This window comes from Phymastichus coffea, unplaced genomic scaffold (assembly GCF_024137745.1).
Source record: "Phymastichus coffea isolate CEN01 unplaced genomic scaffold, Cenicafe_Pcof_1.1 PCOF00115, whole genome shotgun sequence".
Taxonomy (NCBI): domain Eukaryota; kingdom Metazoa; phylum Arthropoda; class Insecta; order Hymenoptera; family Eulophidae; genus Phymastichus; species Phymastichus coffea.
Genome location: NW_026706926.1, coordinates 1 through 13,376, shown reverse-complemented (window position 1 = coordinate 13,376; position 13,376 = coordinate 1). Strand labels below are relative to the sequence as shown.

The 13,376-nt window shown below is 35.1% G+C and overlaps 4 protein-coding genes and 1 pseudogene across 5 annotated transcripts; 3 read left to right on the top strand and 2 right to left on the bottom strand.

Moving 5' to 3' along the window:
• The first annotated feature begins 87 nt into the window (after window positions 1–87).
• LOC131670749 (repetitive organellar protein-like) lies at window positions 88–3,680 on the top strand. Of its 2 annotated transcripts, none has more exons than XM_058946634.1 (3): window positions 88–163; window positions 644–1,148; window positions 1,221–3,680. In XM_058946634.1, the coding sequence occupies exons 2-3, from the start codon at window positions 738–740 to the stop codon at window positions 3,018–3,020; spliced, it is 2,211 nt and encodes a 736-aa protein (XP_058802617.1). In that variant the 5' UTR covers window positions 88–163; window positions 644–737; the 3' UTR covers window positions 3,021–3,680. The 2 variants fall into 2 exon arrangements, with proteins under 2 accessions (XP_058802617.1, XP_058802619.1); XM_058946636.1 differs by having other exon boundaries at window positions 162–209.
• Window positions 3,681–3,695: 15 nt separating this feature from the next.
• On the bottom strand, window positions 3,696–5,519 carry LOC131670750 (cytosolic non-specific dipeptidase-like). Its single transcript, XM_058946637.1, has 6 exons — window positions 5,301–5,519; window positions 4,981–5,242; window positions 4,656–4,914; window positions 4,311–4,592; window positions 4,072–4,252; window positions 3,696–3,999 (listed from the first exon to the last, which is right to left on the bottom strand). Exons 1-6 carry the CDS (start codon window positions 5,517–5,519, stop codon window positions 3,724–3,726), a joined length of 1,479 nt encoding a protein of 492 aa, XP_058802620.1. The 3' UTR covers window positions 3,696–3,723.
• Window positions 5,520–5,705: 186 nt separating this feature from the next.
• Window positions 5,706–7,558, bottom strand: LOC131670767 (beta-1,4-galactosyltransferase 7). Its single transcript, XM_058946667.1, has 5 exons — window positions 7,306–7,558; window positions 6,874–7,076; window positions 6,592–6,815; window positions 6,370–6,516; window positions 5,706–6,290 (listed from the first exon to the last, which is right to left on the bottom strand). Exons 1-5 carry the CDS (start codon window positions 7,406–7,408, stop codon window positions 6,032–6,034), a joined length of 936 nt encoding a protein of 311 aa, XP_058802650.1. The 5' UTR covers window positions 7,409–7,558; the 3' UTR covers window positions 5,706–6,031.
• A 134-nt stretch (window positions 7,559–7,692) lies between these two features.
• On the top strand, window positions 7,693–9,613 carry LOC131670769 (uncharacterized). Its single transcript, XM_058946668.1, has 5 exons — window positions 7,693–7,731; window positions 8,178–8,426; window positions 8,499–8,777; window positions 8,842–9,054; window positions 9,124–9,613. The coding sequence occupies exons 2-5, from the start codon at window positions 8,252–8,254 to the stop codon at window positions 9,417–9,419; spliced, it is 963 nt and encodes a 320-aa protein (XP_058802651.1). The 5' UTR covers window positions 7,693–7,731; window positions 8,178–8,251; the 3' UTR covers window positions 9,420–9,613.
• Window positions 9,614–10,168: 555 nt separating this feature from the next.
• LOC131670768 (retinol dehydrogenase 14-like) lies at window positions 10,169–13,368 on the top strand (annotated as a pseudogene).
• Window positions 13,369–13,376: the final 8 nt, after the last annotated feature.

Sequence of the window (13,376 nt, the reverse complement as noted above, 5' to 3'; positions counted from 1 at the left end):
TTCGGGTTAGTTTGACCAGACATGATGTCAACTTTTGTTTTTAATCTGTTACTTTAACACATTGTAATGGAATTACATAGGTTATATGTAATCAAATATCTGCTAGTGTGATTGTGTTACTCACCAACACACATTTTGTTGGACAACTTTAAAATACAATAGTGTAATAATATTCAATATTTAAATCCTATAAAGTAAAATTGGAAATCGTGAGCAATTTTTCATTCTTACCCTAAACGAATAATATTATTGTATTTATACTAGAAATAATACATTTTTTGGCTTACTTTTTAATTAGTTATCTTAAAAACCTGACAGTTTTCTTAATAGTTTAATAATAGTTTTCTTATGTCGTAAAATCAACGTATAAACAAAGGTTATTAGAATATTCTATGAGAAAGTGCAAATATACTAGTAGTAAATGAATGAATTTGTTTGTCTTCTGAGATTTTGAAATTACTATATCAAATAAAAATAAAGATTAATTTTTAACATGCTATTAAATTCACTTTTTCATTTGAATTTCAAATCAGTGTTATATATTAATTAATTTGGTTACATTTAGCTGTAATTAACATTAACAATTCATATTTTTATTTTTATTTTATTGCAACACTAATTTTTATAAAAACTTTTATTTCAGAATTACCATTTGAATTATTACAAAATAAATATGAAACTATAGTATTCAAAGTATTAAAATATTATCAAAGTTATTCTAAATCACAACTATCAAAATGCCTGGTTGTGCAGCAATAGGTTGTAATAATCGAAGTGAGAAAGGTTACACAATGAAATGTTTTCCTCGGGATCCAAACTTGAGAAACCTTTGGAAACAGAGAGTAGGAAGAGCTGATTGGGAACCATCTAACAACTCATTTCTCTGTCATACCCATTTTGAAGCAAATCAATGGGTATTGACACCAAGTGGGAGAGTGAAATTAAAAAAAGGTGCTGTACCTTCCATATTTACAGTAACTTCCACAAGGAAATCTCCCAAGAAAAGGCAAAAACTAGGATCTCAAGAAATAATTGAAGAGGATTTTGATGAAGAGTATGAGGTTGAATTTTTGGATGGCGATCGACCTATCATATTAAACTTGCCTAATCAGACTGTTGTGCCAAATTATATTAATGTACAAACTCAGGTAAACATAATAACTTTCCACTATTTGTGTTATCATACAAAGAATTTTAGTTTATCATATTTTTATTTGTAGAATGCAGTGATACCAACTGGCCAATTTTTACAAAATATTAAAATTGTAAGTAGTGATGCCTTGAAGGATTTGAGAAATGAAAACATAATCATTGTATCCGATGAGAGTAGTAGGGAAATTGGAAAAATAGTAAGTGATAATAACTTTATATTTTTAAGAAATGATATAGGAAAAGAAAATGTGCACATTTTGCCACATTCAGAGAAAACTACTAGTGCATCAAGAATTAAAGTAGAAGTGAAGGAGGAAGTAATTGAAAATGGTTTAAGTAATGATGACTATGATCAAATTGAGAGGAAACTTGAAGAAATTTGTCAATCTGGAAACGAAACTGATTATTCTAATAATGCTGAAAACACTAGAAAAATAAATAGTCAATCAATTGAATCAACTAGTACATTTAGTTTGGATGACCTAGAAAATGGTGTAGATAGTACAAGTGACAATTCAATTCAAGAAACAGAATTAACCATCACAAAAACAGGTACTAAGCGCAAAACAATAAAAAAAATAGAATCTCTAATTGATAATAGTGTCATAGCAACTAGTCAAATTACTAATGAAATTGATGATACACGACTACCAGAAAATATTAGCAATATCATTCAAGACCTAGAATCAAACAAGTCTGCAGAATCGAGTGATGTACAAACCAAATCTGTTTCTTTATTGACAAGTGAAACTGTTCAAAATACTCAAATAATTAAATCAAATAAACCTATTATTAAAAATGATATACAATTAGAATTCAGAAGTGAAATTCTTAATAGGCCACTACAAATTAAACAGAAAAATGCAACTAGTACGATTAATCCTACATGTTCTAATGAGTTGTTAAACAAATTAGATATACAAGGAGAAGTAATAGAGAGACTAACACATCAAGTGATTATGTATAAAGATATGGATTATAAAATAAAAAAATTAACTCAGGAACTACAAAATAAAAATAAGGAAATAGAATTGCTAAACCGCAGAGCAGCATCCAAATATTCACTTGAGAAAAAAAGTTTTAAAAGCGACTTTCTAAATTTGAATAATGGTAATGTAATGGATTTCCAAAATAAAATAGACTTCTTAGAAGACAAAAACAAAAAGCTCCTGAAAACAGTTACGTTAGAAACTCAAAATCGTCGGAAATTAGAGTGTCGAGTGAAAAATCGAGACAATAAAATAAAAGAATTAAATTGGAAACTCGAGAAAGCATCCAAATTTTTAGACAGAGCCGAAAAAAATGCCTACAACTACAGAAAAAAAATGTTAAGTATGCAAGCTCTTGTCAGGCGAAAAAAGCTTATGCACGAGAAGAATAGTTTATTAGATGAATTCCTTATTGGACAATCTGACCAAAATTATTCCGAAAACGCTCGAAGAATGGCTTTGGAAATCGAGAAAGCTTGTGGTCAACAGGGTTATTTAAAATTAATGGAATACGAATTTCCATTGCCAAATTTGAAGGATTTGCACGGAAGTTTTAACGGAAATGTAAATGAACTTGGAGATGAAGATATTATAGCTGAAAGTAAAAATTCGGATAAAAATAACGATATGATTTATATCGAAAATGTAAAAGAGGAAAAGAATGAGATTGTAGAGAATAACGAAACCAACGAAAATGAAAAAAAAGATAGTGAAGATATGGAGTATGTAGAATTTATAGATTTGGATTTATTGAATGAATCGCATGAAACTGTGAGTGGTACTGTACAGGACATCTTCAATGAAAACAGTGACAATGAGGAAATGGATTTGGATGAATTAAAAAAGCATATCATGATTAATTTTAATGATAACACGTAGTCACATAAAAATGTAAATTTTATGTAAAAAAATTTTGTTGACTTGACGGATCTAAAAAATCATTTATATCCATGTAGCTAGCTAAAACGAAAGTTGAATTTTTTTTTATAACATCGACTCATTCAAGTATTATCGATTAAGTTGAATGATTTTTTATAGGAGTGATGTAAATATATGCAAAAATCGAACAGTCTTGATAATTAATGTACTTATTGTTTTATCCAATTCGTTACAATAAAGGGGGTAGTACATTAAAAATTGAAAAATTTTAAAGAAATTGCCAAAGAAATTGGTGAACAGGCGCGCGCGCGCACACACACACACGCACACACACACGCGCACACACACACACAAACACACACACAAACACACACGCGCGCGCGCGCGCGCGCGCGTATATTGTATATTGTACATAGATTAGAATGTATAAAATTTTTTTCATGTTTAACACAAAAAATAGAATTTTATGAATGCACATGTTTTTATACGACACTGTTTATGAAAAACTAACAAAGAAAGACACTTCCGTAATAAAAACCATGGAAGACAATTGTAAACATTCTTTATTCATGTGAAATTCGAGGTTAACGCGTTTATCAAAAGAATTTTTATACACATACTCTTACTGAGCAAAAACTCATGTAAATATTGATTCATGGAAATACAAAGATCTTTTGAAATGAAAGGAAATCTTGTCAATTAATTACAATTTATCTCTGCAAACATTCAATTTTCCTATTTTTTTCCTTAATGTACTTCTTAATCTCGCTGTTGGTAATTCATAGAAATAACTTGCAAGAACTTTTGCTCCCTCGATGTAGCATCTAATGGAAATATTTTCCTCTTCAGTGTGTGCTTTTGCTTCATTGTTTACAATTGGCAACATCAAGATGTTAAGCTTTGGCATTGCGTCGCGAAGTTTGAGGAGAGTAGGAAAACCATTACCCTCTCGGATAAAACTTGCTTCTTCCTTGTAAACCTATACATTTTTTTTAACAATTCCATTGAAAAAACAACCGGTACTAGCTAATTTAAATACAAAGTCTCCAACCTGTTTTATAGCCACGCTAGCAGCTTCATAGTTCCAATGCAAATGGTTTTCACACCAAGGATCCAAAGACATATCAGCATTTATTTCAATTTTGTTTGGCGTTTTCAACTGCTGTTCCAATTCCTTCACATAAGCCACAAGCGAATTAGATACTTTTTCATGCCTTTGATTGGGCACCGTACTAAAAATCATTTTTCCGTAAATATCGCGTTAACAAAATTGCCGCGTCAATAATTTACCGCACTGAAAATCGCGCGAAAACTTTCTTGGGTATATCCAAAATATTCGAATTTTCGCACGAGTTATTGATATAGTGCAAATTGAACCACGGGTACCTCCAAGTATGCATCAGAACCAACTTTAAATTATTGTTGTGGCCAAGAGTATCAACGCCAACATCTTTTCGATAATCTTCAACGTCCAATTTTATCTTTTTCTTCAATGATTCCTCATCAGGTGTAACTTCGACGACATCGTCGTAAAAATGTGGCACATTTACGTGACCAAATGCATCTGCTAGACTACGCAAAATACAAATTAATGCTATTGAAAAGCGATAATTAAAAATAAAGCTTTGGCAAAACCTATTTAATATAAAAATAAGATCTTGCATGGGCTCGCGAATAATGCCACCAAAATCACCACTGTGTAGATCGTTCTTTGGACCTTCAATCGTACAATTAAAATAGCAAACTCCTCGCATCCCGTAGACAATACAGGGATAGTCTTTGCCTAACCATCGGCTTTCCATCATCATAATGCAATCGACTTGTGTTAGAAAAGTAGGTTTCAAATCTTCCAAGACGCTATTCAAGCCTTTATTCTTGCACTCAAACATCGATTCTATAGTCGAATATCAATTTAGCATATTTTTTTCGCAAGCAACTTGATTTACTTTTCATCATTTACCACATATTATGCGTATGTTGATAGGTAACTCAACTCCCACCTCACGATAAGCTTCAATTGCGTGGATGAAGCACAATAGCGGTCCTTTCATTTTCGCTGTGCCACGTCCGTAGAGCTTTCCATCGATTTCAGTTAATTCAAATGGATCAGTTTTCCATTGTGCTTTTTGAACTTTAAGAACGTCAAGGTGACAGTAGTACAAGAGTGTTGTCTTTTCTGGATCTTTTCCAAGAATTCCAACGACTACTGGTGGCTTATTTCCCTATAAAATAAATTATTTATTAAAAATATTATTGTTAATTGATTAATAGCTGCTTTACCTTGTAATTTTTATAGTCAGGTATCTTCGTAACTAAATTGAAACCTAGATTTTTCAATCGTTTAGATATCCACCTAACTAAAGCTGACAAGTGATCCTTCGCGTATGGATCAGCGCTAACATTGGGGACGTTGACAAGTTTTCGCAACTCCTCGATATGATTTTGACTATTCAAATCTAGATATTTGTAACATTTTACCAGATCTGGTGGTATAGGCATTTTAGTTTACAGTCAATATTAACAGCAGAAGGATCTAATTATTTAGGTTAAAATTGAGAAAGTTATTCAACTGTTTGATCTAAGGTAAATTATGAATATATTTTTTTTCAACGCGTCTCACAATCATAAAGTTCAATTTACAAAAACGGCTAAGATTGTTTTATATATATTTTTATATTATTTCAATCTTGCAAATAAGAGCATTTTTGCAGATGGGCTCAGCTGTTTATGTATTTTGATAAAATAAATTAATAAAATGTTTAGCAATTTCCATACAAACAATATTTTTTTAATTACTTAATTCTATTTATCACATGCGCAACGTATTTTTTGTTCTTTCTATTTGTTTGCAACGGTTTCCTATTGAATTAAAAATTACAAGCTGTACAAAACTTCTTCTATAGTCATTCTTCACTGTACAATGTGCTAATGTTCACAATATCAAGTCCTACTTCGTGCACTTTAAAAATAGGATAACAAACACACGATAGATCGATTAAAATCAATCAAATTTACCGTCGGGTTTTAACTTTCTTTTCCTTGACGATACTAACAGACTCGCAAACACACCAAGGCGTAATAGACTCATCACACATCAAGGAAATATTTAAAATAGTTATGTGAGTATCGGTAATAGTTGCATTGATCGATTTTTCTAGTTTGTAAGCTACGTTGTGTAGTCCAGTCTGACGATCACGCTTTCTTGTGACTTCTCTTTGATTAAAACATTTCACCATGTCCCTTTTACGATAATTCCTATCATGAACATGTCTAAAATAATATTATATTTCATAATTATCAACTTGCTTTCATATTTTTCGATATTATTAAGTAATTCACTTTTACTTACTTGAAAGTACTTGTAGTTCCAGTTAGAAGATTTGGTGGCCTTGTAACATCAAGTCCTGCTTCTTTCAGCCTTACATAAAATTCATCATCTTCTAAACCCCAACCCCAATACTTATTCGACATACCATTTACTTGCAGAAAATGCTCCCTAAAAATAAAATATAACATTAATATAGTTTAAAATTCAACTATTAAAAAGATTTTAAACTTTCTGTTGAAGTACCTCTTAACCAATAAAATTCCACCTATGAAAGTAGGGTAATGATATCTGGGATGAAGTCCAGGTGATGAAATGTGTAAAGGACCTTTGTCAGGGTAAAAGTATTGCAACTCACTGTTCATTGGTAAGAGATCAACATCATGCATAGCTATATAGTCAAAGTCTTTTTGTGTTTCTAAAAATCCTACATTTATAAGTGAAGCCCTATTGAATCTGTACCTATCAATCTGCAATTTGAATATAAATTTAATGTATGACAAGTTAATGGTCTAGTTTTACTTTTACCTGATTCAATATAAATATATGATAATTAATGTCTTGCTTATCTAGAAATTTTTTCATGTGTGGTGCAAATATCAACAATTCCTCAAAGCGGTCTCTAAATGGCACCAGTATGGCTAAACGATGTTCATACTTAAATAATTTTCTTCGAGCCGCAGAGTCCTTCACATTGGTTACTTCTGGTTTATTATTACATTTACATTCTTCTGTAAAACAATAAATTATGTGAGCTTTACGCTAAGGAATTTTGATTATTGAAAATTTCATAAATTTACAAAAACTAAATATAGAAAAACTAAGTATTCACTAATAGATAACCAGGACTTTAATCAGTAGATGTAAACAAACATTTTTAACCTACAATTTTGCACAAAAGAATGAAATTTAAATTAAAAAGGGATTGATTAAAAATATCTACTACTATTTTTAACTTACCTATACTAATAGGAGCAATGCTAATCAAGCAAGAAATAACAAAAGTAACGAAGATACACGTAAAAATGTATTTAAATTTGAGATTTTTAAATAGAATCTCCATGATTTCTGTATAGGTTTGACTGTTTTAGAGTATTAAGCACCTGTAAGAGTTGTTAGTAAGCAAATGAGTCCACGACATTTTTTGCCGTTGTACTCGTTCAGATTAGCGAAAATAATGCCACATTTTAATGTAATTCCAATTACATTTTGACATTAATCAACACACATATTGTGCGAACTAGTTGGCCCGGGTGGGTGGCCATATGTTTTCTTTATTCTCCAGCTGATGTACATAACCTATACTTGACATTTCATAATTCGTATTTTATATTTTACCGGTTACCACGTATTACGAATTTCCAAATATCGGCTCTATAGTTAACCGTAAGTTATAATTTTTTATTTTATATGATATGGTGTAAAAACCAGAATTTTGAAATATGTATGAATGTAATTATCCGTCTTCAATACATAACAATTCTTAACATATTTATTTTCATATTAAATAATGAAAATTTATTTTTAGAAGATACATAAAATACCGTACAATTTTATCAAATTAGCAAGAAATTTAAAAAGTATGTTTTTAACAAAGAATTAATTAAGTTGTTCATCTTATTATCATTGATTGGTAAAATAAAGAAGACTCGACATTTGTAAAGCTTGCAAACTTCCGAAACGCAGTTTTGACAGAATTAAAAACCTCTTCTCGCGATCAAACCACCTTAAAAGCTAAAATTGAAAAAATATATACATCTTCACGCTGAAAAACATGCATGGGTTAGAAAAATGAAGCTGAAGGTTCCATTAAGCTGCGTAACTGTCAATAGGCGTCTCCTTCAACAAGATGAACTAGACGAAAAATCAAAGTGACGCGGGTAAAGGACAAGAATAGCAAACAATCATGGTATTAAGTCAAGGGCTAATGCAGCTTAAGGATGAGCAAATGTCGGAGAAAAGCGAGGCGAACTCAATCGAAAGCGAAAATCCAGCGAGAATCGAGGACATTTTCGAGTGGATCGATGGCATTCCCCTCTCCAAAACTACCAAAAATCTCGCTCGTGATTTTTCCGACGCCGGTACTTTGGCAAATCTTTGTCGATTTAAGCTTCTGTAATAACCTGTACTCATTAATCGAATAACCGTTTCAGTGCTGATGTCCGAAATTCTCAAGTTTTACTATCCGAACCTCGTAAACTCACACAACTACATACCGGCGAACAGCATTCAAAATAAGAAGGAAAATTGGAACACACTGAATCGCAAAGTTTTGACGAAGATCGATTTGCGCCTGAATCAAGAGACCATCGATCAATTGGCGCACTCGCAGGTGGGCGCTATTGAGAGGCTTCTCAATGAGTTTCGCGACAAACAGATGGCAACGAAAATTAAGGACACCGATTTCAGCGATGTTAATCTGCATCATTTGGGTAGGATTTATTTATATAGGGAGAAATGCGTTGCGCGTATTCTGAGGTGTGTTTGATTTTTTAGAACGACCGCGAACGGTAACTACGCAAAAGAAAGTTGAAGACGAGCCGCGCAACGAAAGATCCATATTTTCTAGAATGCTCGGAGCGATTGTACATTTTTTCGCTACAATTTTTGGAATAATCTTGGCTATATTATGCTTTTGGCGATGGTTCTCGAGAAAATCCAAGCCACAATCCGTCAAACTGGAATCCAAAGCTCTACCTGAATCGGAAGGTAACGTCAATCTAATGTTTGTTGTTTTGTTACGAACTACAGGAACATTTGGCCATTAAATATTTGTAGAGCAACGGCACGAAGATGAGTTAAGCCATTTACGCGAGTCATACGCTCAGACGCTGGAAGAACTACGCGTAAAAGCAGATGTGATAAAAACTTTGTGCCACAAAGTTGCATTCCTTGAGGGAACGATGAAGCTCAAAGACATGAAAATCAGTGGGCTGGCGAATCAACTCGACGCCCAGCAGCAATTCCAAATGCAGCAGCAGCAGCAACTCCAAGTACCGGAATTGTCGGCTAAGTCTAACGCAGCCTCCAATCCAACGACGAAGATAAGAAAGAGGCCGCGAACGCAAATCTAAAGCGGGAAGCGCAACACTCGCACTCTCGCGAATGTGCATTAATGATCAATAACAGGTCAACGAAATAGGACTTTGGACAAGCCATCAAAAGCATAGAGATCTTTCTCTTTTTAGCATCGCGTAAGAAAATGCTGCCGACGAAATTTGTTTCTGAGATTTGAATTGAAGATGGATAAAAATTCTCATTATTCCACTTTTTCCGCAACAACTATTTCGATAAATTAGATTTACACTTTTTTTCTGAAATTACATTTTTACCCATGGGAAATAAAAAATGAATCTTTGACGTTATTAGTCTTATTGGGGAGTTGGACTGGGCGAAATATAAATCAAGCAGCTTCGCTTATTCTAAAATTTTTCCGACAAACATTAGTTCGAAATACACTCGTCAAAACATTTTTTACATCTCATCACATGCAACCCAACAGACGTAGCATCAACAGCGCTGCATCTAAATTTTCCTTCATCTCTGATCAAGAAATTGCGATTTGCTAGTAAATTTCTATTCGACAAAAGAGAAACGAACCATCCCCACGTAGCGCCTCGAAACTCTTTCCTCTCGCAGGATCTAGAGAGAGGGGGAGGGAAGAGAAGAGAGAGAGAGAGAGAGAGAGAGAGAGAGAGAGAGAGAGAGAGAGAGAGAGAGTAGAGTTCGAGTTCAAGGCCCCCGTAAAGCGCAATAAGTTCGCGTGTAAGAGGAGGGGAGAATATACCTATACGTTGGTCAAATCAGGTGCTACACCGTAAAGGAGTGGACGAACGCTACTCAGACGCTTCGAAGCTGCCTTCAAGCGTACATCCGGATACTTGTAAGTAATAACAGATTTTTTTTCGTTTCATGTTTTCTTTGAGATTCGGTATGATTGCTATTGCTAAATCTTAGTACGTAGCATTTTCATAGTAGAGATTATTGTTCATTGTGTTTTGACGGTGAGGGTAATTATTTATTTCGCATTGCACAGTTGCGTGGTTGTTACGTTCATTTCCTACTGTGATATTCATATTTAAAAATGAAAAATACAATGAATCGATGGATAATCAATCGTTGTCCTCGGTAATTTTCATATATTTATTTGAACTGTCCTCGTTCTACACGAAACGACCATTTCGTACTCGAAAATAATTTCTCCAAACGAACCACAATCGTATTGCGACGCGCGAAAGAATTTTCTAAAGAGTCTCTCCAATAAGAAAGTGCGAAGCAAAGATTAACCCATTAGCCTAAAGTCAAAACAACATTTTCTCTGTAGTTTCTTTCTCTCTCCTGCTCGAATTCGCGCCTGATCCCCGTAGAAATCTCAGTCTCTCAATGGTCCAGTTCTTCGACGACAAACTTACATGATTGACGCAACGAACAGCAAGGCTTTACGTGAAAACGTCCTGAAAATATTGAAAATCGCCATCGGATGGCAATGATAAAAACCGCGGGCAAACTTCCACGTGGAACCGGTCGTTCGCGCCGTTCACCTTGACAGTCGGAATCTCTTTCCACATACGCACGCGAGCGGATATTTCACTCGGGCACAGTCTCGAGAAAGTTTTGAAAGTTCTTTCGTGTTTTTCCTGCCCGTAGAGGATATAATATTGATATGAAACTCGTCGGCTGACTAAGTGAAAATTGATTGATTGTTTGTCGATGTTTACTTTCACCGTTAATTATGTGTCCTCGTGTCTTACTCAATTACATATTTCGTCTGTACGATCGATGTGTAAGTCTGCGCGATAAATACGCTTCGCCGGATCGTAATGATTGTGGGCTGAATGAAAAATCTCCATGACGTACATAACGACAATGACGAGCAATCATCCATTCTCATGAAAGTTGAAAAGAAAAATGTATGCACCGAATGAGAAAATCAGGTACTCATCTTCTCTTATTTCTTATTCTTTCTCACTCTCTGCTTCGTACGATAAAAAAACAGACACAGACAGATCATATAAAATAGCATGGCGATTCTAAACTTATGGACGTGCTCGATAATATGCCTGGTGGCCGCAGTCTTAGCGATCGCTGGCATTGTCTTCCTCCTCGGGCTTCTACGTCTCTACGTCTACTTGAGTCTCGGCGTTTGCAAAAGTAAAGCAAGTATGAAGGGCAAAACCGTTATCATCACGGGATGCACATCTGGCATCGGTCGTGAAACTGCTAAAGATTTAGCCAAGAGAGGCGCGAAAGTTGTGATGGCCCTGTCGAAACGTCGAAGCTGCTACGACATCCGAGGTAAGTTCGATGAGTGCGTCGATGTTTACATTTACACGTCTATTGCTTGTCGATCAGTCGATTCCGCCGCGAGGATCGAGCAGAGTTCAAGTCATTGACTATGCGTACGCGTGAACGCGTTGTTTCGTTGCGGATGCGATCGTAGGCTCGTGCACCCCAGGTGCTACTTGCAGTTTTCCCAATTTTTAAAAGTGTGCCGCGCGAACTGAAACCTCCGCGTGTATCGCGACTTTCGAGCGTCACGACCGAATAAAAATAATCTCGCACACGTTACTATTTGCCGGATGCCGCGGTCGAAGCATCTCTGCCGATGCGCCAAGTGAAAGCATCGTGGACCGTTGAACTTTAGAATTCGTTTTCTTTTTTTTTTATGTGGCCGCGCGTCGACCGAACGTCTTAATTGCCGAAATACGATCAACCTTCAAAAACTTCGACTTACTTTGTGCGACTGTATATTGCGACACTATTTAACCGCTATGTCGTTATGTAAAGTAGATTTCGTTATGATTGCAACTTTGACTCATTGTTGTGTTTTTTTTTGCATTCGCGTTGGCTAATCGGTCACGACGTGAGTACTCAATTAGTGTCACTTGTTTTCTTGTGTACTGAATTTGCAAGGTTTTCTCTCATCGTGGAAGTAGTCACGTTATATTTGATATTTCACACGCTACGAAATATCTTTTTTTATGAAAGTTTCTTATTTCGAGTATAAATCTTAATTAAATTGCTTAATAACTATTCTTTTGATAAGAATAAAAAATCCTGAACTTGACATAGTTTTTCAATTAAAAATCATTTGTTTTTTATTTTGAATACTTTTATTCTTTGCAAGAGAATATATTTCTCATTTGAAGAACACTTTAGACTTCTTACAATTAGTATTACTAACTTATACTTGTCCCGTGTTGCATTCAATTCTTATTCGCCGTGCAAAATGAACTCGTAATACAATCCAAAAACAAAGGTGCAATCTTGATATTGCATCAGAGCGTCGATCATTTCGATTGCAATGCTGACGCCTAATGGGAGCATTGTATTCAATTCGCGGTCTGCTCAATTTGCTCGCAATATTCATTTCAGACGAGTTGGCGAAAGAAACCGGCAACGACCGAGTTGGTGGTTCGCAAACTGGACCTGTCATCATTGGAGTCAGTGCGCGATTTTGCCAAGCAAAATAAACCGCGAGGAGAGCCGTCTGGACGTTCTGATTCACAATGCGGCACAGCTGAGACTTTTGCCAGAAGGTCAGCGAGGATGGCATTGAGATGACCATGGCGTACCAATCATTACGGACCGTTCTTACTTACCCATTTTGCTCATTGGTGAGCGATGACTTTGCATCTTTTCTTTCCTTTTCTTTCTGATTAACAATAAAACACCAACCACGCAGTTTTACGTGGTCAAGGATGTCCCGATCAAAGATTCTTTTTTTTTTTAATTTTCAAGATTTGCTGAAACGCTCGGCGCCCAGTCGCGTGGTAGTCGTCGCGTCTGAACTGTATCGCCTGGCAAGTTTGAACCTCGACAACGTCAACCCAACAATGTCACTGCCAGCCTTACTTTGTACTACGTTTCCAAATCACGCAAACATCGTGTTCACCTCGAACTGGCACGCAGGACTCGAGGGTACAGGCGTTACCGCGAACTGCCTGCATCCTGGCATGATCGACAGTGGAATCTGGGCGCAATGTTCCTGCTCCTTTGTCATGGGGACTGTGGTTGATTATCAAGGGATT